This window comes from Syzygium oleosum, unplaced genomic scaffold (assembly GCF_021117445.2).
Source record: "Syzygium oleosum isolate NSW1041296 unplaced genomic scaffold, Sole_v2.1 Sole_v2.01, whole genome shotgun sequence".
In the NCBI taxonomy this organism is placed as follows: domain Eukaryota; kingdom Viridiplantae; phylum Streptophyta; class Magnoliopsida; order Myrtales; family Myrtaceae; genus Syzygium; species Syzygium oleosum.
This window is the reverse complement of record NW_026607485.1, coordinates 6612022-6637551: the sequence shown is the minus strand read 5'-3', so window position 1 is coordinate 6637551 and position 25530 is coordinate 6612022. Positions and strand designations below refer to the sequence as shown.

Below are 25530 nucleotides of genomic sequence, written 5' to 3'. Positions count from 1 at the left end.
CAGCATCATCGAAGTCTGTATATCGTATGAATCCTATGTTAGATAACATTTGGCAAGCCTCTCAATTCAATGAAGTCGTGACAACCCCCATTTGGATGTTTGCATTGTCGGTATGACTAATCTCTGTAAATGGTATATGTAAACCGTCACGTCCACTGAGTTAAAGTGATCAAGGCAGGGACTCCCGAGGTTTCACGGTATAATTTAATACAGCCACAAGTAAACTTTGCTAACGAGTGACAAACAACATAATTTCTTGTATAAAGAAAAACTTACATAGACTACAACATTTTGCAGTTCGGATGGCATCTTATGAAAAGACAATGGCATTTTTTTCCAAGAATTGCATAGAGATAATGGACTAGGTAGTTCCAAGTCCGATGGCTCAATCAATATGGACCAGACTCGCAAATGCCGACTTACATCACCCAAATATTTCTTGCTCGTTCAATATGTGATTTCGTTTATCCGAACTCTCTATCCATTTGATCAAGGTAACCAGCCTCAAAACGAGTATTTGGATTATGACTATTTTTTAGAACATTTTTTTTTCTTTTGAGAATTACTGCACAAGCAATGTCTGACCAGATATAAATTTGGAAGCTATAGTATCACCCAAAGTGCTAGCCATTACTCAAACCGCATAATATACATCAGAATTTTCAAAGAAAAAACAGTTGTACAATGTTATTATGCACATCTCTGCTCTTTATCAAAATATTTGATGTCATTATCGCTCATCAAATTTGACCATAAAATTTCATTTATTGAATACCATGAAAAACCCCAAAATGGTACACTTGTGACAAATTAATTTCAAACTAATTTTTTGACCACCAAAAATCCCAAACCGGTACATCTATGACAAATTTATCCCAAACTAATTTTTTTACCATCAACAACCCTAAACCGGTACATTTATGATAAATTTACCCTCCATTAGTTTCTGTTAAATTGGATTAATATCACGAAAAATCATAAATTAATACACTTATGAAGAACGGAGAATAAAACCCAAAACTGGTATACCTGTCAACTGCCACGTATCATCCAACTCAGCAATTTAATGGCAAAATTTAATGGAAATTAACGGAGGGTAGATTTGTCACAGATATACTAATTTGGGGATTTTAGTGATCGAAAAATTAGTTTTGGTAAATTTATCACAGTTGATTGTTCGTAGTATTAACCCTAGAATATTTCATATTTCTTTTACGGTTATGGTCGTAGTTGGACATCACCCACTTTTCAGCACCCCATTGTTCCTCAACAAGCACTCAGCTGCTTTCTTTCCCCTTTTTCAACACAAGAAATCGCTCTTCTTTTATCTAATATGCTAAAAATTTAAAGAACAAATATGCGGTCTTCACCGATGAATTTCTCTTAAGATGTTCCATTCGATCCCTTCATAAAAGTTATTATCTACTCAATTAAAAGTCTCATCGTGATATAAACTTTTTCCCGATCCCTACTATCTCCCAAAACCCCACAAATTTGCCTCCCTTCTCCCTCTCAATTCTATTTTCTTCACCGGCAAAAAATAAACATCATATTCTCAATAACTCCTTCATTTTACAATTTATTATATTGTTCTTTATTTGAATGTTCAGATCCTTGAAGATTTAGTGATTTCATAAGACATAAATATTCTTCATACGGATGTACTAAAAAATTTCATTTGTATCAATATTCATATTATTGTACGCGATGTTGTAAACTTTCTTTGGGACATATAACATATGCGTACATACACACATACATACATACATACATACATACATACATATACATATACATATATATATATATGTAATTTTAAGGTTATTTTTATGTTTTTGTCAATTTTTAGGTCAAGCGAGAGTTTGGCAGGATTCTAGACAACAGACAAAAAGAGAGGAGACCGGCAGCAATCCAAAAAACAACAATAAAAGCACGAATCCAAAGCATCGTTGAGAGCTTCGGGCCCTTTATCAACCAACCACGTCCGCAAAACCAAGTAAAGTTCGCGTTTTTGCCCGTGCACATAAATTCATCAAATCGCTTTCAAGGTTTCTTTAGCATTTATGGCCTCCGTTTGAACAGTTGTTCCACAGGATCTGCAGAGATTTTTTCTCTGTTTCTTTATTTAAACCCGCCACTTATTGGCTTACAGACAAAGTGGTCTGTCTTGTGTTGTTCCGTGTGAGCGCGTGTTGGTTTGGAGGGTGTGAGGAACGACGGATCAGAGCATGGATGTGGGTCTGATGCAAATGCAGAGGAGGTTGGCTGATTATACGAACGCCCTGTTCAAAGAGGTAAGAATCACACAAATTCATGTGGAATCTCAAGCGGTTCTGTCTCTTTCTCTCTGCTCTTGCATTAGGTTGATCTGTCAAAGTTCTTTCTTTTTTTTGTTTTTTTGCTTTATGATGTGCTTGTTTTTTGTCTTTTGGGTGAGAGTAGGGGATTCTGGATTCTCAGTACTTACAGCTTCAGGAACTGCAAGATGAGAGCAACCCAGATTTTGTAGTGGAAGTGGTGTCTCTTTTCTTCACTGATTCAGAGAAGCTGCTCAATGATCTCTCCAGAGATCTGTAATCACATTTACCATCTTATTTGCTTTTTGCTCCGTTTCTCGATGCTCTGTTCATTATCTCTTCAGCATTCCTGGGGCTTTTTAGTTTGCTTCATCCTCTGAAAAGTTTATTAATCTCTCTCTCTAATATAGAGCTCAGCAAAATGTGGACTTCAAAAGGGTGGATGCTCATGTTCACCAATTGAAGGGCAGTAGTTCCAGGTATAGATAAATCTCCTCCTTTCTTCAAATGAATGAGTCAACTTTTATTCATTTATTTTTTTTCAAAAAAAAGATTTTCTGGAATAATGTCACTTTCTTGAATTGCTTTTCCTGAGAGTGGCATTTCATTTGAAAAGGTGAAATGTTAAGCTTTGGATTGTAGAGACATAAAGTTATTTGCAATGGGTGATGAGAAAGTCGATTACTTTGGTTGACAGCATAGGAGCAGAAAGAGTTAAGAATGCCTGCATGGTCTTCCGAAACTTCTGCCAGGAGAAAAACATTCCTGGGTGAGTTTTTTGCAGAAATCTTTTGTTTGTGAATGTGAAGTTATCTGCCTTTTCTCTTTCCTATAAAAAAAATATCATTTTGTGTAGCCATAGATATTGTAAGGAACATAGGAACAGAATGGGCTTATGAAACCTCAAGATCACGTGGAAAGAGATGAATTTTGTTGCAGGTGCCTGAGATGTCTGCAACAAATGAAACAAGAATTCCTCCTTGTGAAAAGCAAGCTTGAAACTCTTTTCAAGGTGGGTATAGAGAAATTCGTTTAATAATTTCTTTCAACTGATCTACTTCAAAGACTGGAAAAAAATTCCAGTCTACTTTTGCGAATCAATCTGATTTTCGTTGGCTTGTTTCAAACTTGATTGCAGCTGGAGCAACAAGTTGTGGCTGCTGGTGGGTCGATCCCAACAGTGCAACAACCAATCCTTTGATGGCAATAATGGGCTTGTTTTGAAGAAGAAGAAGAAGCATCTAGAAGCTATGATACTGCTTAGGCTCAGCATGTATAATGTTTGCAACTACTAAGCTTGAATGCTAGTAAACAAGCTTAATCTCTCTGTTTTTCTTCTTTTGCCATATGATCGATGAGAAAATGAAGCTAATGGAAATGTGATGGAATATGAGGCTTGCTATGGGAGATGCAATCTTGCTAGTTGTGGTGGATTCTGCTGGGATGGAGAAAGATATATTGTCATCAGGTAGTATTTACACCACGTCGGCCCTCATATAAGTTGATATTATGATTTATTGCCACATGCTAAAGATTATTCTTCGGTATGTTAATGTCACTGGAAACCGAATCTGCCTCTACGAGGTTGATCTATGATTCCAACATAAGCATTGCAAGCGCACTCCCTTGTTGAGAGGATGGGAATAGTTGAGATACAGGCTGTGGCATAAGTTGAGAGAGAGAGAGAGAGAGAGCTCGGATAGACCACTTTATGGCCTGAAGCTCCCGTGCAAAAGCACTTTGAAGTCGGGATTTTTAGTCCGGAGAACCGTTCGATCGTGGTTGGAGCATGAAAAAATAAATCTCTATCGGTCATTGGAATTTTAAGTATCTGTACATAAGTATCGAAATTACTCACAATGCATATCACCCAAATCATAATATCATTGGGAAAATATAGGGACCATAGAAGGACCCAGCTGGAAGAACAAAACAAAACTTTTCACAGGGAAAAGAGCTTTTTATCTCTTCTGTTTTTTTTCCCTCTCTTTCAGGATCACTTTATATAATGCTTTAGCACAGTGTAAATTCCTAGAAAAAGTGCTCCTACTTGTTTTTCTGGGAGGAACTTCCGGGATTCGAGTCTCTTTTGCAGGATACGGTTCCTTTTCTTGTCTTATTGTGCTTCTTGTTTTGTTTGATTTGGACAGAAGTGGAAATCTGAGGCAGTGAAACTGCACAGGCTCAAAAACATGGAAGAGGATAAACTTTTGCTTTTGGATTGAAATATTCTGCATGAAAGAATCGTCACCCAATCAAAATTGCCGGTTGAATAGCTTTGGATGACAATTTGTCTTCGGTTGAGGGGCAAAAAATTGAAACTTGGGTCAAGAGAAATGATGAAGAACTGACCCTCAAGCCAGTTAAACTTATGAAAAACCATTGAACTGGTGTAACTAGAGTTGGCTAATTCGAATCAATTCGAATCAGAAAACCTCATTTCCTGTATGTCAAAATGGTCATCTCTCTTTAGTCCTGAAAAAAAAAAGACAAGATTTGTGGATAGGCATGTTGAGAAGTCTAAAGATATTCTAAACCCAAAAGGATTAGAATTTTAAACATATCAGCTAGAACAGGTTGCTTTTATGCGTTTAATATTGCCAAAGTGGAGGAGGGGTCAAGAATCAATCACTGATTGTTACCGTTCACTAAGCAAAATCCAAGCCCTTCTAGGGCTAAACACTGATATGTTGAAGCAAGCTAAATTGTTGCCGCACCTTCACTAAATAAATGACCAATCACAGGTGTCTTTAAAACACAACACAGGCACACAAAGACTAAGTTAATGGATGAATATAGTATTATAACTTCGTGCCTAGCATCCATAATGCAATGATGCAACAAAAGGGCGTTTTATAGTCAAGAAAGCTCATCAGAAAGATGATAGGAGGCATCATTGCAAAGAGAGCGGCGAGGAGAATAGACACGACTGCTTTTACAATAAAAAAACAAAATTAAGTGGATTCTTCCACACAAAAAAAGTGCAAGAAAAGGTCAAGGGGATTGATAAAGGAGGCCCCCTCGTTCTTCTTTGTGCTTCAGGAATATTATCATCTCTGCCACACAATTCACCAGTATCTGATGACTTTGAAGGTTGAAGTCAAAAGAAGGGAGAAAATTTGCCCAAAAGTAATTCTCCCACTAGAGATAACATCATTTACTTCTGGTTCTGTCTGATTCAATACTTTTGCTGCACTCGAGCACAGTGAGTCATGGCATAAAAGAAGCCTAGATTTGTTGAATAAAGAATATTAACATACTTATGTAACCGCTGAGTGCTGATGCACCTCAATGGGTGGTTTGCATAGAGTTAATCGAGTCAAAAGATTTGAAAATCCTGTGTGTAGGGGAAAAACATATTTAAGCAACTAAGGATGGACAAAACTAAATATTGGTAGAATTATTATTCATGTATTGGTAAGTAAGCGTATGTTTCTTGTACTTTTGGTGTTACAAATTGTTTCTTTACATTGAGATGGATAACAAAGCATAACTGTAATTTGGAGATGTGACAGTTTTAAGCTTCTTCTATGAAGGAAATCACAATTGCTAGTGAATCTGTTCTATCTCAAGACTAAAAATGAACACTTTTTGTTTCCTATAGTCGAAGAACGTCGATAAGAACAGGGTGTTACGATGAACTATCTGTCCGATTTGAAGGCGTGCTCCACATTCTTTTCTGGTCATCAAAGCTTCCTATTACAGCAGACTGCTTCTCATTGCCAAGTTCGTGTGAAAATAGGTCGTAGAAAGCCTGAGGATCCACATTTTCCAATAGTTTCGCTGATTTACCGGCGTTGTCAATATAGGTGTACCCGTCTTTGGATTCGACACCTTCAGTGAATACTTTGATGGCCTTGATGGAGAAGGTCGGCTTTAGAGAGGAATGATCACCGGCCAAGATCACTGCACCAAGGACTTCACCCAAGAATATATCCTGCAGAACAAAAACAGAGATTGTTAATGAAAAGACATAATACTGGTTTAGCAATTACTAGATGGGACGGGAAAAATCAAACTATGAGGTCGAAAAAATTAATACTTTTACCATATGTTTATATCTGTTGTGATTTTTCTTCAGCCAGCCTAGCCTTGAGAGAAGGCGGGAGACAAATAGAGCTTCCGGTGTTCTCTCCGTCTTGTCTAGTGCTTTGAGGACATCGGAAAACGAGCTGATTCTGCGCTGGACTCCAAGAGGAATTAGTGTCACATTTACGTCAGAGTTGAAGACTGTCTTCGCAGCCAGTGGGTCAAGGAACATATTAAGTTCTGCATATCTGTTAGAGAGAATTGTGAAAACGTTTCCTCTGTCTGAGATACTGCGGTTGATGTGCCCTCCGACTACGTATACATCCTGGAGAAAATATGAAGCGAAGGATTAGCATTGGAGCGGGAAAACAAATACAATTGTCTTCCCTAGAAAAAGAGCCAAAAGAAAAGGAACAGAGCTATTGCTTGTATGATCTGAAGCAGCATTTTGAGTGAAATGATGGGAATGGCGCATAAGAGCTCATTTCCTCAAGACGCTTTTGATTTTCCTGGGGTTCCACTGTCTTCATATTTCATCTACCGTGACATTCAAAATTCATCCTATGATGTTGACACCTAGTCATTTTGGAAAGGAAAACAAAAAGACAAGATAAAATCTGTCAAAATCTACCGACCTGAATGAAGTGGGTTGCAGTTTCATTCGCTAAAATAATATTCGCTAAATTCGTCAGAGGTCCGTTCGTCAATATGGTTATCTTTGATCCCGGCTTCAGTGAGCTTACAACCGAATTCCAGATCTCCAGAGCTAATGGTTGCCTAAGTTGAGGGTGATCGGTATCTCGAGGAGCTCCATATTTTACTGAATTCTCTGCCGTGTATCTGGAACAAAAGAAATATCAATTATCGTCCTCGGTTATAGAAATGACAAATCGTCAGCAACTCAGCACCAATGTGAAGGAACAATAAGAATGCACAGCAGCAAAATTAGCAACACAACAGTTTTGTGTTAATTAGCTTCTCGACATTAACTCCTAGAGCAGGGGTCTCCATTAGTTCGCACTATAAATCTCTAGCTAGTATCATAAAATTTGTAAATAACATCGATAGATCAAACAATTAAATTGCTAACTGCATTATCGTCGCTGCCCGAATCCGTCTTCTAACCACTTACTCTGCATCATACTTCATCTTATTTTAATGACAATACATCTTTCCTTTGAAGAATCTAAATCTGACGATGTCAACATCGGGCATCAAAATAAGCCACATTCATGGCTTCGTGTGAGAACATAGAGATACCTTCTGGGGCTTCGGGGCAAAGTACGAGCCAATCCATAGAGAGTGTCTGAATCGAGGAAACCACCACTCCCGTGTGGGATGGCCTTGACATACTTGCAGTCACCTACTGCTGACTGATTCAGTGCAAACGCATTGCCCAGACCAACTGGAATGTCATCTCGACCCATCATGTGTAGCATGTCATATATGATGTCAATTGTTGCTGCATTTGCCCATCCTGTAGGACTTACTAGTATCGCCTGCATCATTATGTACAAAATTCAGATTAACCTGATCTAGCATGAGGGTGTTTGCATATTTCTTCAAGGACTAGGCAACTGTAGTAGACTAGGAACATGATGTTCCAAAGAAACTTGACAAAATTAGATTAAGAGGATCGAATGTCTAACCTTGAGATTGATTACTTCCATAGGAACTTTGAGAAGATAAAACAGGGCAATAAAATCTCCCGCACTCATATCCATGTCAAAGATTACGGGCTTTCCCAGCTTTTTAGTCCTCAAATCTGGGTTGTAAAGAACTTGCTTGTAGTAAGGAAATTGGGTTGTAAAGTTGAACCTCCCTGTCTGTAGAGGGTTGTTTAGAACCTGTAATATAAATGGAAAATGATTTACACTTTTTGATGTTTGTAAATGCATGAGAAGATAAATTTTGGAAATAAAATTCACAGAGAAAGGTGACATGAAAAAATTTGAGAAAGTATACTTGCATATTTTAGCAACGGACTTACGTCCAAAAAGCTTCTGAAAAACTCTCTATCGAGTGGGCTCTCGCCATCCTGATTAGGTTTGGCCCTTGTTGCAACAAGAACGCGCACTGACTCTGGACCAGTGGTCTCTTCTGTGTAACCATCCTGTTTCATGTTTGCCACAAAAGATGATCAATAAGAACCATGAGAAGTTCTAGCTGATATAAGTAAAGCTCAGATTTCAGGTCAGAATGTCACGTAAGATAGAAAAAGCTTAGGCCAAGCAATTTTGTATAAAACAACCAAAAGAGAAAAGCTACCTTGCATTTTCCTTTGCTATTTTTCACAATACAAAACGGGTCGCGAAGTCCTGTCTGTACATGACCGCTATGCACACCACCCTTTTTAAAATGAAACTTCGGAACTTTGAGGCCGTCGAAGAATGGATTCGATCCATCTGATATCCCGTAAGGTTCGTTCGAAGTAACCACGGTTATATTCATGTACTCCATTACTGCAAATTCATTCTCCCCGTTGTTATTATGCCCATTCTTCATCATTGAGACTGCCACACCGGATGTAAAGGAGTCCCACATGAAATAGCTCTGCAGGAAATATAAGTAGTTTGCAGTCATCACCTTGAGTTAGTACTAAATCATTCGTGTCCAATATTCTGCTTAATGGAATGCACTTACCGTATAGAATTGGTTGTCAAACCACGTATCATGAGCCATTTTCAAGGACTGGAAGCAGTATTGAGCCTCATAAGTACTTTGACTTTGCTCAAAAGTCTCAAAGAATTTCTGATTTATTGGTATTGTGTTTGTTGCGTCCAGAGGCACAAGGGTCACCGCAATACCGGAATGAATCACCTGTGATAAGACCAAATGTGTCACCGTCACATGCAGCCATTTTTTGCCTCTTCAGGTACATTATCCATGAATAAGCACTTGAACTACCGTTTGAATTTGTAGAAGATAGACACTTCTAAGAGCTGTTACTTTTTACTTAACCTGGTAAGCTGCAAAAGGATCTCCAAAGATATTGAACTCTGCATAAGGATTGCTGGTGTAATCTGTGAACAAATTACCGGCGTCGCCACATTGCTGAGGCTGGCAAGTTGAGCTAGAATTTGATGGGCAGCAACCAGTCGGGTTCTTCGACCTCACGCCACCACCCATTACATAAATATGCTCAATGTTCTTCTTCAGATGCGGATTACTCATGAGAAAAACGGCGAAATTCGTGTGCGCTCCTATTAAGAAAACAGAGATAGGCCCCGCAGATATTTTATCAATCAAAACCTGCTGAGCTGTTGGCTGCCGAAGAGGTGCATATTTTCTGTTCCCCTGAATATACTAACTATTAGAAGCCATACATAATAACCACTTGATTATGAAGAAGATAAGGAAGCCAGGGCTCTATCAATGTATTGCTAACTCGCTCATGCCTTGATGAGAACACAACTATTATAATGACAACAATGCAGCCTGAAGTTTTCCCTTTTTTGTAGATCGCAAAATCTTACTATGATTTTTTTCTCGAGCATATGTCCGAACCATGATAAGAGGTTTGGTCAAAAGTGTCTTGAGGCATTACGAATCGCATCGGCCAAAGCACAATAGAAACTCACAGGAGGCACGAAGAATTAATATGAGACTCAGCAACTACAACGAGAAGCTCAATAAAGGATAAGTGCGCACCTACTGCAGGAAAATGACGATCTTTACCTGGGGAAGAAATGCCTTTCTGATTCCAAAGTTCGAGTCAATATCCAATCGGCCTCCAAGGCCTATAGGAATCGCTTGTCTGTATCTGCAATAACCTGCTGTCGAAAGACCCTGCCATCAAGTAGCTTATAGTAAGCAAGCGCATTTCTTATGCATAACAAATACGGAACACTTTCACTTTGTGGTTTCTATGATTCCGGATTGTGTGATGCAGACAATTCCGCAGCTAAGATTCAATAAGTCATTGGGAATGGACAGTTCGTACCTGCTCAATGATGGGTAGATATCCTCCAACATTTGGGAGAATGGTGCCATCTTTCAGTATACCCCCTTCGCCTCCCACACCAACAGGGATATCGTCGCGACCCATCATATAAAGTATGTCGTAAATTTGATTCACGGCATGGCCCGCATCAGTCCATGCATTCGCGTTAATGGTGACCGCCTACATACATCCGGATGGTAAATACAGGCGATATCATCTTATCCGCAATCGCAGAGAATCGAGAAGGACAGAGTAAATGATGACGGTAGTTACAAGTTCCTACTGGAAAGCAGAAGAAAAAAACTTACTTAATTCGCAAAATGGTACATACACATTCATTCAGGATGGTGCCAATTGAAAAACTTAGGTCTTTACATGAATCTTGAATGAAGATTTCTTCAGTTACCATATACAAGGACTATCAAAAAACGAAGAATCAGTATTAACCACCACTAACAGGAAGGATTTTCAAGAACAAGAACAAAAATCACCCAAAAAACAAAAAGAACCTTTGATTAACATCCGTAAGAAAGAAGATAAGAAAGAAAAACACAAATGCTCACCTCAAGTTCAAATTCTGATCTGTTGAGCTTCAGAAGGTACAAGAGAGCAAAGAAATCATCTGTATCCACATCAGTGTCCAAAAGAATCCGACGCGGCACACCATCCACAGTGCAAGAAAATGCTCCAAGAATCCCTATAATCGATACTAGAGCTACCCAGAAATTCCTCTGCAACACCACCATTTTTGGATTTTCAAATCCCAACCCAGAAAAAAAAAATTAAAAAGGGTCTGCCACAAGAGTATCAAGAACAAGCTTTTTGATCAGCAATGAACTGTTTCATCCATTTCAATCCTGAAAGAACCCAACAAACACACGAAAACCAATATAAGCAACAAAGAGAATTGGACTTATCATAAACTCCGCACAGCCCAACTTAGAACAGAGAGAGAGAGATCAAATGAAATGAGTAAGAAAATGTAAGAAATCGATGCCATTACTTGTAGAGAGAGCACGTTAGGGGAGAAGGCGAAAGTGGCGGCGTGAGAAGAGAGAGCCGTGTTCTCATTGCTTACGGGTGCCAGATTCTCAGGACTCGGAAGACGGAGCACAAGATTTATAGACATCACAGACACAATAAAATTAAAACAAAACAAAATATGTTCGGCTGTAGGGAGGAGTTTTGGGTGTTGTTAGAGACATCATGGGGATGGGTCGTGGACGTGATTGAAGTCAATCAATTGCTGTCACAGTTGTAGGTGGCCACTGCTTCCTCTGCGTTGCTTGGGCCACCATTGCATATCCACTATGCAAGATCTTGCTGGTATTGAGAAAGTGAGGAGCTTAATGGCATAATGTCATAATGATGTTACTAATGCAACCCGCTTCTTTTAGCACAGTGTTCTCGATATGCAAATTCAAACGAAACAGCCACGCTCCTATTGTTATGCATCTTCCTCGCGCGACACAACTCCTCGATTTTAGACCGTTCCTTTCAAATTGGAATTTCACAGAAGCTACAAAGGGCTATCAGCCATCTTATCACCTAGGGCTCAAGACATGTCAAAGGGAGGCCAACAAGCCGATCAAGAAACAGACACGGTTTGCTAAAAGACGACGACGACCATTGACTTTGATTTGTGCACACGCACACGGCAGAGGCAGTTGAAGAACATCATCCAGCATTGATTCTGAATAATTCCCATTCTTAATGCCAGTGCTTATTGGGCATCCCATTTGAGCACAAGGCCAATGAGTGGGGTGGAAATGGGGGGTGGGGATCTCCTTTCTTCTTTTCTTATTCTGGGGGTGTGCTTTGACTTTTCATTAATATAAGGATTAAAGTTCATATCACGTTCATTATGCTGCAAATTCTCAATTCTTGGCATCAAATCTTGGTCCCTTTTCCTCTCTCTCTCTCTCTCTCTCTCTCTGTGGTGGACTGCTAACTGCAATTATGCTGTGATGATCACACGTCATGAGTTGCCACCATTGTCTTGATGAAGGGTCCCCACGTGGAGATCCTCTTGATCCGTGAATAAGAGACCAGAGATGAAACGCGAAAAGAAAGGGTGATTTTTTTGCCTCCCCTTTTTTTTCAAAAGGTGGAGCTGCAATATTCTTGGACCAGTTTCCGTTAACTTCGCTGACAAAATCTGGCGATTGAACATCGCTGTTGATTCTTTGTCTTCCAAGGAGGTGACTGTACTTTTTGGACCTTAACACACGTGGGCGCCTGTGATTGGACCAATCCGCTGACCCGACCTTGAATACTATGCTCTGCTCGAGATTTGGCCTTTCTGGCCCCTGAGCGCCAATGATTTTTCTGCTGACTAAGGAAAAATATATAAACAAAGAAAGCAAAAGGGGAGAAATATGAAAAGATTTTGAAAAGATGGTAAAAGAGTTTTTTTTTAAAATTTAAGTAGTTTAAGAAGAGAATTAAATGGTTATAGCATGAGGAAGATTTAACTTCCAATTTTAGAAAGTGAGAATTCTCGTAGAATTTTCTTGCAATTATTTCGAAAATTATTGACTTAACAATCTTATACGTTATATACAATATTGTCAATTAATTTTCGTTTTAATGATAGACATGAGTCTGAAAGAATTTCGAGTCAAGGCGCCATTCACCTGTCTTATATAGAGCAGATATAATCGGTAAGTTTGTGAATTTCGTTAAGCTTGTCTTGATATTAAGTCAGCTACGAGAACATGTCATAGAACAGCGCACGGATTGATACTATGTGGGTTCAGACTCTTCCTCTAAATAAAAAAAATCATTAGCTTATGAATATTTTTAAAGATTTCTTGATTTCGTGTGTGGAATTTATTCGGTGTATACGGATGGTATCAAAATCATTAATTGCTTGTGCTGTTAAAAGCTTGTATAGTGCGAATTTCGCTCTACCACAATGCATATAGGACAATGGCATATGACGGTTTGATTAGCAATTTAGCGGCCCGCTCAGAACTCAATCCAAGAAGGTGATGAAATAAATTGGCATCATGACATATGAACCAATTCCTATTGCAACCCGAATTCTATGCAACCCCCTAGTTGAGGGAAAGATTTTTATCTTCAGTGCAACAATTGTTCATAACACGAAGAATGGTGCTTTGAAAATGACGAAATTTTTTTTATATGAATGAGGGACACTCGTTAACAAAATCCTTTAACGAACTGCAAGAGTAGAAAGAATATGCATTTCTCGAGAGGACGAAATCCCTATTAAAATTAACCCGATTTGCAGTGCCCTAGTTGGTCTCATCTAAGAAGGACTATTGCTGTTGAATCCGTGATACGATTGTCTCCGGTGCATGAATGCGACCTAGTAAGAATTTTCCAAAATTGCCTACTTTTCCATCGTTTGTTTTTCCCTTTTTCTCAGATCTAAAGTAGGCGGACATTCTTATAAAGTGTGTACAATCCGAGGAAAGGGACATACCTACAAAAAATGGGGTCCAATTTCAATTTGATGAGGCAGCTTACACGTGTAAAATTGTCATCGAAATTGTTTTTTTTTTCTTGTTTTGTTTTCTTGTTTGGAGGGATCCAAATTCAACAGTCCTCAATGAAAAGACCGAAAGGATAGGACTACTGATGTCCCTTGTCCAACTTTGTGCGTTCCTACGTATGCCATGTGTCGCAAATCAAATCCAAATGCTTTTCCCACGTGGATATGTTCATGTGAAATTTACTTTTTCAAGCTTCCACTTTAATAATTTTTATTTTGTTGTTTTGTGCTTTCTGAATTTCCCCTTCTTTGTTCTTTTTATGGGGGCCGTCTATCAAATCATAATGTTCGAATCGGGCCAGTTGGTGGGGGCTCAATCAATGCGTCGTTGCCTTTTTACGGTTTTGGTAGTTGGGACTTTTATTTATTTATTATCATTTTCTATATGTTGTGGAATTAGGTACTACGTACTTGGTCGGAATTAAATAAATTTAGGCTTGCGCGGTCCCAAGTCCTTTACCGAATCGGTTCGCTTAAGAGCTTACCAGAATGGGATCATATAGAAAACGCACATGGGATCGAAGAACAAATGATAATTATATCAACGAGGGTCGGACATTTGAAGTGAAATATGAAATTGAGCATAGGGAATTAAATAAGTTTAGCTTCGATACTATGTTTGAAAGTGTATTTTAAGAAATATTTAAGCTCCAAGAAGAGATGAGATTGCATGTATATAGAAAGTGTGGTTAGTACATGAAGCATGTGACATGGGATAATCCAAAATAACTCTTTAAAACTTATGTAGGCTATTGATTGGCTAATGATACACCAACATGGATATACCACGATTCGATCAAATGAGGGAAAAAATTTAAATAAGGGTTTAAAGTTGAGTCATCTGCTAAAAAGAGAGTCCATAATGAATCTTGTGTCAAATAATGGATTGAAGTGATGAAGTTAGTTTTAAATAAGAACCTGAAATGGACTATTTTTCAAAAAATGGGGTCAAAGTGGACTTTATTTCAAATAAGGTTTCGAAGATAAACCGTTTTTTTTTCAAAAAGTGGCCACGGTGAACATTATCTCAAGGGCATGAAGTGGCTAACTTCATCTTAAATAAAGGTCTAAGCTCGCCAACTTGCACGCGTGACTCATTTGCTTATTCAGGCGGCAACATCAAGAAGCCAAGAACACAAGACAAGATCGAAATGGAGAAGCTACATCACTGATATTAAGAGGAAAATTACCCTTAAGAAAACCGTCGAAGAACCCTAACTTTGATTTGGCGCTTCTTCAAACTGGGTCAAATCAGAATATTTCGAGTCAAATTGTCCCTAATTTTGCCCCCTTGCTATCGAAATAAGCATGTGAGTCACACGTACAAGTTGGCCATCAAAGTTTTGGCCAACCGGTGAACTTGGGCCTTATTCAAGACTGAGTTTGTCACTTTAGGCCATTGTTTGAAATAAAAATTCACTTTAGGCCTTAGAGGTGACTGATTTTAGGGTAGGTAAGTTCCATACCTAACTTGAAACCCATCATTTTGGAACCGGTTCCCAATTTTTAGAACCTAAAACCTACTTTGTAGACCTTAGAATTGACCTTGGAATCCAAATTGTCGATCTAGTTCGGTTCTAGGGTCTACTTAGAAACCAGCCGATTTTTTTTTTTTGTCTCATTTTTTTTGTTCCATGAAAGAACAAACTTTTTCTATTAGCTTACTAAACGGCGAGAAGTAAAACATTTCCTTTTTACAACTAAGACAAATGTTAGTTACAACAAAAGATAGTATAGCAACAAGATGTTGAGAAGCAAAATGTGGGTACAAAACAAATAGAAATAGCAATTGGGAAGTCTCAAACTCATTGCTTAATCAAGCAAAATGAAGGTTAAAGTACCAATAGAAATCCCCATTTGCCAAAGCAACAAACCATAAAAAGACGAACTCATATAGTGAAATAAACAATAAAAAGTTCAAGATGCAAGAGTAAACAATATAATGAATTAGGTTATGTCGGTCCGGTTCTCCGGTTTGGTCAAATTTCAAACCCTAGACTGTTGATAGCCGGTTCCAAAAATGTGGAACCAAGAATTGGACTAGCTCCTGCTAAAACTAAACCAGAATTGGCCAGGTAGGCCGGTTTGTCCCTTATTTAAAACAAGGTCCAATCTATGCTCTTTTTTTAGAAAACAACCTCACCTCAGGTCCTTATTTGAGATTAAGTTGGCAATTTCAAGACCTTATTTGAGGCAATATCCATCCTAAGTTCTCTTGAGAAAATTACCCATACTTTATTTGATATTTTTCCATGAAATAAAGGATGCTCGTGTATGAATTCAATCAAGACAAGTCTTAGAAACAGCCATATGTTGATATGTGTTAGACATTATTATTCGAATATTGTGCTATAAGATCTCTTTGATAAATGTGACGTTTAAGTTTCAGAGATAAAATTGATGGAAAAATATTAAGCATTCAGGTTCGATATATTATTAGGATGCACGTATGAGTTGTGTTAGAGAAATCCCACATCGGATATATATATATATATATATATATATATATATATATATATATATATATGTTTGATCAAAACTATCATTTTCTTTTCTTTTAGAAAACTTTTTATCGAATTTCCTTTTATAAGGTTTCTTATAAAATTTCTTTTGATCCTTTTGTTTAGAAAGACATTTTCCTGAACATTTGGATTTTTCAAAAGATTCAAAAGAAAGATCATATTGGGCACAAAAATCTCCTAATCCTTTTTTAGAAAGTTTCTGTTCTTTCTTGATTTGTTTTTGGAGACGAATACTAGTGCATAATTGTGTTCCTATTTTATAGACATAAGAGGTTAGTTCACCATAAGAAAGATGGTCATATGGAATTTGATTTCCATATTCTTCTATGTTCAGGAGGGGTTGTCTGAGTTGACTGAATAACCACCTCACTAGAAATTCAGCGTTGTTCTAAATGCTCAAAATATTCAATGTATTGAGAAAATAAATAAAGAATCTCAGATATGTCTCTAGATTTAGCAACAGCAAAAATATATTCTAGTACAAAAGTGCAGATTTCTACACAGAAAATTATTAAATAAATAAAATTAAATAAAAGCGCAAGCATTATAAATAATAAAGAGACCGTAAGCAATGTATAAAACGAGAAGTAGAATTACTAGAAATTCTATATATATATATATATATATATATATATATATATATATATATATGCGTCTGTTTTGACATCGTATGATTCTGACATGAAAATATTAATCGCCAATTTTTAAAAAAGCACTCCTTTTTTCCCCATAATCATAAAAAATGAAGAGAGTACGTTTGTCAAAATTTATATGTGATGCAAATATGATGGTGAAGGTGATGCAAATATGATGGTGAATGTAATGCAACTAAACATAAAACAGTTTTCTTCTTCTTTTCTTTATGTTAAAGAGAAATTTTACATCTGATAAAATATATCGATACACGGCCTTTCTATTTTTTGAAATGTTCTAACCTTTGACGATAAATCACCCCTGCATTGTCTGGGTGTGCACAAATGAAGTTATATATAACTCTAATTTATCGAGTTAAGCTTTTTTTTTTTTTTTTTTTGAAAATGGCAGGCTCTACATACCGAATCACCTCTTATCCCTAAGCTCCGCGACCTTTAATGTGACCGATTTCTCGTAAGATGGAGGTGAAGTGAGCAACCACGTGAGAAATACGTTGACTGGTGAGCCATTGAGCAATCTGGTGGCCTTATTGAATAGCCAGTACTCTAAGTTGGTTTGCCATTTGAATTGAATTGTGTGACCTAAGTTTTGTGCAATCATTTAATGAACATACCGTTTACCAAAAGCTTAAAATAAAATAAAACCATCGCCCACAAGAGAGGCTGTCTTGAATCTGAATGCTGCAGCTGTTTTGCTGCTCTGATTCTTGTGGTCTAGCCGCATCGGCCTGCAAACATTAATCCATGAAATTGACATGATTTAATATAGTTTTTTCTATGCTCGACTTCTACACCGTTATTGCTGGTTGGTTCAACTTCTGAACCAGTGGATCTTGCTATATCTTCTTTTCTGAGTAGAAAAATTTAAACATGTCTAACATATGATATCGATGGACGGTCAACAAGAGAAAAAAAATTCACAAGCAAGCAAGTGCAATGAAATTACTCGTGGTGCATAAGGAAGGGATGATATTATAGATAAATTTCAGACCCTTCAGCATATTCAAAAAAACTCGTCGTGGTGCATGAGGATAGGATGATTTGCATACTGAATTGGGATCATCTACTAGTTTGGGATAAACCGACATTTTCAATTTGCTTATTTATATGGTTGACCTATTGAAACAATTAGATCCCAAAGTTCATCTCACGACATATCTTACAAGTGCATTGAAGTCCTATCCCTGCACAAATGAAGTGAAAGCGCATAGAGCAAGAACTGTCCGCTCTTTTCTCTTTATGACGTCAGGTGTTCGGACGGAATAAACACATAAGTTTTACTTTATGATCACTTACTCAAGTAAAATGAATCAAGAGTGTCCAAAATCATGACTTAAAATCTGATTAGAATGCATTAACATTGTTCCACGCACCACCGTGGTCTGCAAATATTTTTTTCCCCACTATTAAAATTGGTTGATGGTGTGGTTCCAAAAAGAGGCACAATAGATTTCTTTTTATTATCCTTGAGATAAAATATATGAAAAGTGAAATCTTGTATACACATATACTGGATAAGTATAAAATAATGAAACAAATAACAATATAAAAGGCAAAGCAAAAGGTCTATTATTCGATTTTAATATTTGGATGTTGGCCAGATAAAGGTGTCCTTCTTTCTACCACTAAAGTGGAATTTATATATTTTAGCAAAAAAAAAGTAGATTTATATATTTTTGACCCAAAAAAATTGGATTTAAATATGCTGGTGAAAGTTCACCTTTCTTTTATTTCATTTTTTTTTTGTTTTCGCTAGAGCGAAATAGAAAAGTAGATCTTTTTTTACCATAATCACAGCTTTATTTATTCTGAATTTTGATTTGCTTTGTTCTTTTGTTCACATGAACAGTCGCGTTTAAGGAACTTCTGGTTTTCAGCCAAATTTTTTTTAGCAGCATGTGTTTCTCGAGTTTTCAGACTTATCGATGATTGATTGGTGACGACTATACCGAATTCACAGGGACAAACTATCAAAGGATCAACAGCTCTCTCATCGTCTTGCATGACACGTGACTGCATATAATGCCATATTGGGTCAAAATAGTGCTAGCGACGTGATTGGAGACATCACAGTATTTGCATGGTTTTCATTTAGTTTTACAGGTTATCGTGTGATTTTTGTCTATGATTTGCTTGGTTATATATATCCACTACAAATGAAGTTACAACATTTTTATAGCGTAGTTATAGCACAATTGAACATGAATTCTAATAAAGTATATAATTGCTTCGGAACGCACTTCCGACATATATATGCCACTAAATGAATTGAACTTTATTGAAGTAGCTTCTATCTATCCCTATGACGAAAATGATTAAATTTCATTTTATCCAAAGGCTTAGTGAAGATATCTGCTACGTGATCATTCGTGTTCACAAACTCAAACACTAAATCTTTCTTAACCATATGATCTCGAATGAAATGACGATGAATATTAACACGCCAGGTGAGAGAATGTTGAATTGGATTTTTGGACAGGCTAGTAGAACTGTTGCCACATCTAATCAACACATTTATAAGGATTATCCGTAATCGTGCAGTTGATGTTTTTATCCATAAAACTCGAACACAACGACTACCCGCGGCAATATATTCGGCTTCTGCCGACAAAATAGCAATGGGAGTTTTGTCTTTTCGAACCCGTACGATCCTGTTGTATTTTTCTTGATTTTTCACACATACATTTGGCCAATGTGGTACTTATAGATTGTTGACTTTTCTTGATGGCAAAAAGTCAAAGTGTGTGATAATGGGAAACGTCGATCAATATATATATATAAGTCGAACGATCAAAATCAAGTCTGACCAGAAGATTTCCTGCCGTACGAGCTTGTAAATTCTTCGTAGGTAGGCATTGAAAATTTGATCATTCGATGTTATCATAGGAGCTTTAGGAAATAACATGAACCACGAGAATTGAAAATTCTCCACATTTGATAGGATTAGATATGGGAGTGCGGCGCCAAGCATACTTGACTAATTTTTTATATGTTCGATGAATTTCAGCGTGTATGAAAATTTGACCCGTTATTTTTTAAGTTTCCACGTCACTAAAGTTTGGTGTGGACGAGAGTTAATCTAATATGTAGTAATTGACTCAGTATACTAACGAGGCAAATTTAAGAGAAAAATCAAAATATTTGTGTGCAAGGGACACTTGCATGCTCGACAGGCTTCACTAGATTAAACTGTCTAGTTTTGTACACATTGCGAAAAAAGTCTATACCGACACCCGATGATCTAGCCGTGTTGGAATTACGGTCTCTATCACTCGGGGTAATCTTAGCAATCATGTGCTCCACTATATAGGAATCATGCACCACTTTGATTTATTTGCGGTAATTACGATAATCATCGCGGGATTGGTCCGGTGATTGTTTATGTGGATTAATTGCACGACACATGTTAAAGTACTTAACAAGTTGATATTTGGGCCGCATACTTGAGCTTTGACTTGCAATTTACCCGACCCATGAAATTAAAAGGTTATTTCTTTGGACAAATGTTTATCCACCTAATTGGGGGTTTCTCATAAGGAAAAAAAATCATCCTTTAGGAAAAATTCATGCAATGTTTTTTTCCCCTTTCCTCTTAAATGCCTATAATGCTATTTTCTAACCCAAGTCTCCCCTAAAATAGCTCTTCAAGTCAACTATTATGTCGTGGGGTCCGTCTAATCTAGACTATTCTTTTGGCCAACCTAATCTAGACTCTAGTTAGTACCCTATTGGTTGAGGACTATTCGTGTTCACAAACTCAAAGACTATATCTTTCTCAACCACACGATCTCTAATAAAATGAAAACGAATACCAATATGTTAGGTACGAGAATGTTGAATTGGATTTTTGGACAAACTAATAGCACTAGTGTTATTGCTCCTGGTCGGAACATTCTAACGATTGTTCATAATCAGGCAACTAATGTTTTATCCATAAAACCCTAGCACAACAACTAACTGCGGCAATGTGTTCGGCCTCCACTGTCGAAATAGCCACTGAATGTTGTTTCTTAGAAGACCAAGAGACAAAAATGTTGCATAATATAAAGTGAGGATAATGACACAAATGGTCCCTGTACTTTAGTCTAATGTGCAATATGATCCCTGAACTTTTAATTTGTTTAATGTGATTCATTGACTTTTGGTATATGTTCAATGTGGTCCCTAAACTATATGAAAATATTATATGCGATTCTTCTATTAATTCAAAATTAGGGACAATATTGAACATTTTCATATAGTTTATGAATTAAATTAGACATGTACCAAAAGTTTATGTACTACATTAAACAAATTAAAAGTTTATGGACCATATTACACACTGAACCAAAGTTCAAGGACAATATTAAACGAATTAAAAGTAGGAATCGCATTATTTATTATGCTAAAATTCAGGGACCATTTATGTCATTTTCCTTATAAGAAAGCATTTGATGTTTGTTCAGTGCACTCCAACCCCATTACTTGATCTAGTGAAAGCTTGGTTTTTCCAACCTGTATTTTTTTTTTATTCTAACACACACACATATATATGGCCGATGTGGTATTTAAGGATCGTTGAATTTTGAGTATGGAGTTCGTCCTTTTCCATGCGATTGTCCTATAATCTTCTTCCACTTCATGTCAAATTTAAAACCGCACTTTCAAAGCAATGATGTAGGCAAAATTGGAGACCCTAAAGATAAGCCGCAGTTGACGGTGGCAATTCAAAGTCTATAATAATGGGCACCATCGATCGATATCAATGAAAAGATCAAAATCAAGTCAGACTAAAGAACATCGCGTTGTATGAGCTTGGAAACTCTTGGTGGGTAGGCATTGAAAATTGATCGTTCGATGTTATCAAAGGACCCTTTAGCAAATACCCGAAGCACAAGCACGAGAACTCGAAAATTTTCTCAGGCTCCATATACAGATGACCCGCATTTGATAGAATTGGATGTGATCGTGCAGTGCCACATATACTTAGACTCGATTTTGTGTAATCTTTGGCATGTTCGATAAAGTTTGGCGTGTATGGAAATTCGACCCGTTAGTTTTTCAGTTTTCACAGCACTAAAGTTTGACGTGGACGAGAGTTTGTCTGGCATGTAGTGATTGACTCTGCATACTAACGAAAGACAAATTCAAGAAAAAAAATTTAAATATTGGTGCAAGGGACACTTGCATGCTAGTTCACTAGATTAAATCGTCTAGTTTTGTGCACATCGCAAAAAGTCTGCAGAGACATCCGAGGGTTTAGCCGCGTTGAAATTATGATCTCTGTTGAAATTATGATCTCGGTCACTCAAAGTTATCTCAAATTTCATACACTTCGCTGTTGGTGGAGCCTTATCAGAGTCACATGGATCCATTTTGATATATTTGCACCACTTTGATATTTTTGCTGTAATAACCAATAATAGTCATCGGATTAAATGAGTGATTAAGGGATGAATTTGTTTGTGTGGACTAATTGCATGACACATGCTCGACTTTTCGCATTACTATGTACAAACTAGTTGGTACTTGGGCCACGTACTTGAGCTCTGGCTCGCAATATACCTAACCTACGAGTTTGATGAGTTATAGAAAAAAAAAATCAACAATAGGACAAATTCATGCAATGTTTTTCTTTTCCCTTTTGCTTTTAGACGCCTACAATGCTATTTTCTCAACCCAAATATTCCCTAAAATAGCAATTAGGCTGCGTTTGTTTCGTAAAAAATAAATGAATTGGAAAATATTTTCCAAACAATGATCGTTTGTATCTCTTACAATAATAAATGAACAAAAAATATTTTCACAGTTCACAAGGGGAAAAAGCCTCCAAAAACCCCAAACTATGTCCACTGTGACACATTTACTCTAAACTATTTCTTGTGGCATAAAAAAATCTCAAACTATGCTCACTATGACATATTTACCCTAAAATTTTTCTTGTGACATAAAAAAACCCTAAATGTGTACCTATGTAACACATTTACCCTCTGTCAACGTTTTATTAGAAGATTTTTCAGCCAAAACAATGATGTTTTTATTTCACTTAAGCCATATGGTCGCGATGTCAACACTGTTTGCTTTTGGGCATTCATGTATGTAGATTTTTAACCGTTCTCATTAAAAGAATTTTGACTGAGAGTAAATGTGTCACACAAGCACAAGTTTGAAATTTTAGGTATCACACAGAAAAGTTCTGGATTAACCGTGTTATAGTTAGTACAATTTAGAAAAATATTTTTTAAATTATATATTTTCTGCGAAATAAATGGAGCCATAGCTCAAGTCAATTATTTTATTGTGGGGTTCGTCTAATCAAGACTGTAGGTTTTTCTTTGGGGTCAACCTAACCTAAACTCTAGTTAGTACCCATCTAGCTGAGGGGTTCACGAAGGCCAAAAAGAAGAAGAAAAAGGAACCCTTGAAGGATCCCCACAAAGCTTCATTTTCATATTGAAACCCAAATCATTGCGAATCCGCACGACTTTGCAAGATCATAGGCTTACGCATCGTCGTCCCGCCTGTTCTTTATGCTCGAGTCATGCTCCCCCCTTGAAAAGTCCTTTGACTAATCCAATAGCCCACTAACCAAAAGGAAGCTCTTGCTTGGTACTTTTCGATGATGACCCAAAAGTAAACAATTCTTGTTTAGTTGGTGGCAACAGTAACAAAACGACGTCATATTTCACGAGTGAGCATGAGCGAGAGATGCTAAACATTGTCGAAGTTGTCGGCTCGGATCTATTGATAACACAACAGATAGGTGCGGCTCAAGCCCAAACATCAAAAGCAACCAACTTTAGAAGCCCATCAACTTTCCAGTAGAGGTATTGTGCACTGATCCATGACTTACCAAGAAGCCAAAATAGTTCATAATCTAAAAGATACCGAAAACAAGACTGGGTCATTACTAAATATCTACCAAAATATAACTTCTTTTGGGAACTAACCCTTATGTATTCTACTTTGGGACAATACTGATAAATATCAGACTTCAGAGCATGGACCTCACAGTGCAGAAAGGATTTCTGAAACTAGTGTTGACAACTAATGGTGTCCCATGCATATGATATACTCACAGCTTCACTGGTGCATCGAGGTCAATGTTGCGACATGGTAGGCTTTTCAGTACTTAAATTCCACATAATCAAAGGAAAATCAGTAAAATGATTCGTATGCCTATATGTTACCACTTGAAAACACTCTTTTTAAATTTCATCCTCTTGAAATCATGCCTGGTTTATTACCATCATATTTGTGAGACAAACCAAAGGAGAAAATAGATAGAAGAACTAGTTGCTTTTTGAGTTCTTTCATATGATCCAACATCTAATCATACTAAGCATTCATTTCTAATTTCAGGTGCTATTCCCACCGGTAATCTCATGGATCCAACATCCCCTGCGGCAACTTAGTCCTCTTATTGAGGATTGACATATTTTTTTTGGGTCTGTCCTACTCTAATTCTCAATTCATTTTCAGACTTTTACCCTACTTCTTTGCAGGGTGTGGAGTCGAAACTCACATTTGGAACTAATTCTCTCCACCCTTAACTCCCCCGAGAAGGTGGGGAATCGAACTCTCCACTTCCCTCTTCCTAAGTAGGAAGGTGGCCACTGGGGCAAACTCCAGTGGTTAGGATTGACATTCAAGAGCACATAATTTCTCATACTCAAAGGTGACCACTTGTGTTGTGGATCGTCATCTATTGATTGTAACCATCAAATCAAGATCAATACAAAACCCAAACAGGAGTGAATAGGCAGTCTATCTATCATCCCAATGAATGAAGGTAAAATCATACAAAGCAATACAAATATGCCAGAGCCAAAAACACTGTTCCCCGCTCAGAGACTAGTTTTGAGCGATAAAGCACTTTTCGAGACTGACACTTTCGGTCAAGTAAGTATTTGAATGGTGACAATCTGAAGGCTGTGGTAGCACAAATTATACAGTGCAGAACTGATTATGAAACTTTCTAAGAAACAGGCCAAACCGATTCGAGCCAAGCGGCCAACCTCCTTTCTCCACATATAACCGTTGCTGCAACTTTCCAACTAAATTCCAACCCAACCAGCGCAACACGCCATGCCACCAGTACCATGACAATGTTGTAAGCAAAACCCATTTCTACAATTCTGTTTCCTCCTCTTTGCACGCGTATGCAGGCAGATGCGCACACTCATAAACAGATATTTCTTCATATTGATTCTCATACACACCCATATACATATTCATGGGAGATAATGTCCACAGAAAAATCCACCATACTTTTGCAACCCATGGCAGTTTGGAAAGCCTCAGTACCTTAAATGCCACAATCCTCCGAAGTTGACTTCAAGAAGATTTTGAAGTTACTGTTTTACAAACTTTGGGGAGCTTAATTTTATGTAGATAAAGATAATCTCATTAATTAAAATACTCTTTAGAATTATTTTAAGGGAATACCATCAATAATATTTATTATCAAACAACTTTGAACATATTCTGCCACTACGAAAAGCAATGTAACTGCAGCTCCAAGCTACAACTAGAAGCTATGGTAGAGCCAAACCATCATCATCAGCCTAAAAACACTATTGTAACT

General features: G+C 37.3%; 2 protein-coding genes across 4 annotated transcripts; one reads left to right on the top strand and one right to left on the bottom strand.

Moving 5' to 3' along the window:
* Positions 1–1922: 1922 nt before the first annotated feature.
* On the top strand, positions 1923–3704 carry LOC115685054 (histidine-containing phosphotransfer protein 1-like). Of its 2 annotated transcripts, XM_056318826.1 has the most exons (7): positions 1923–2048; positions 2153–2294; positions 2443–2573; positions 2708–2776; positions 2995–3066; positions 3237–3309; positions 3436–3704. In XM_056318826.1, the coding sequence occupies exons 2-7, from the start codon at positions 2229–2231 to the stop codon at positions 3496–3498; spliced, it is 474 nt and encodes a 157-aa protein (XP_056174801.1). In that variant the 5' UTR covers positions 1923–2048; positions 2153–2228; the 3' UTR covers positions 3499–3704. The 2 variants fall into 2 exon arrangements, with proteins under 2 accessions (XP_056174801.1, XP_030465911.1); XM_030610051.2 differs by having other exon boundaries at positions 1954–2294.
* Positions 3705–5674: 1970 nt separating this feature from the next.
* LOC115685053 (nucleoside hydrolase 3) lies at positions 5675–11535 on the bottom strand. 2 transcript variants are annotated; one of them, XM_030610047.2, is made up of 13 exons: positions 11273–11535; positions 10833–11126; positions 10270–10449; positions 10005–10115; positions 9288–9623; positions 8970–9146; positions 8595–8879; positions 8317–8439; positions 7976–8173; positions 7587–7825; positions 6962–7166; positions 6346–6651; positions 5675–6234 (listed from the first exon to the last, which is right to left on the bottom strand). In XM_030610047.2, exons 2-13 carry the CDS (start codon positions 11013–11015, stop codon positions 5929–5931), a joined length of 2649 nt encoding a protein of 882 aa, XP_030465907.1. In that variant the 5' UTR covers positions 11016–11126; positions 11273–11535; the 3' UTR covers positions 5675–5928. The 2 variants fall into 2 exon arrangements, with proteins under 2 accessions (XP_030465907.1, XP_056174792.1); XM_056318817.1 differs by lacking the exon at positions 11273–11535 and having other exon boundaries at positions 10833–11232.
* Between the last annotated feature and the right edge of the window lie 13995 nt (positions 11536–25530).

Bases quoted from the DNA above. Each gene is read 5' to 3' on its own strand.
- LOC115685054 (XM_056318826.1), top strand. From the start codon at position 2,229: ATGGATGTGGGTCTGATGCAAATGCAGAGGAGGTTGGCTGATTATACG. The intron at 3,067-3,236 runs GTGAGTTTTTTG...ATTTTGTTGCAG, and splicing joins CAGGAGAAAAACATTCCTGG to GTGCCTGAGATGTCTGCAAC. The intron at 3,310-3,435 runs GTGGGTATAGAG...ACTTGATTGCAG, and splicing joins AGCTTGAAACTCTTTTCAAG to CTGGAGCAACAAGTTGTGGC.
- LOC115685053 (XM_030610047.2), bottom strand. From the start codon at position 11,015: ATGGTGGTGTTGCAGAGGAATTTCTGGGTAGCTCTAGTATCGATTATA. The intron at 9,624-10,004 runs GTAAAGATCGTC...TAGTATATTCAG, and splicing joins GAAAGGCATTTCTTCCCCAG to GGGAACAGAAAATATGCACC. The intron at 6,235-6,345 runs GTAAAAGTATTA...TTTGTTCTGCAG, and splicing joins ACAACAGATATAAACATATG to GATATATTCTTGGGTGAAGT.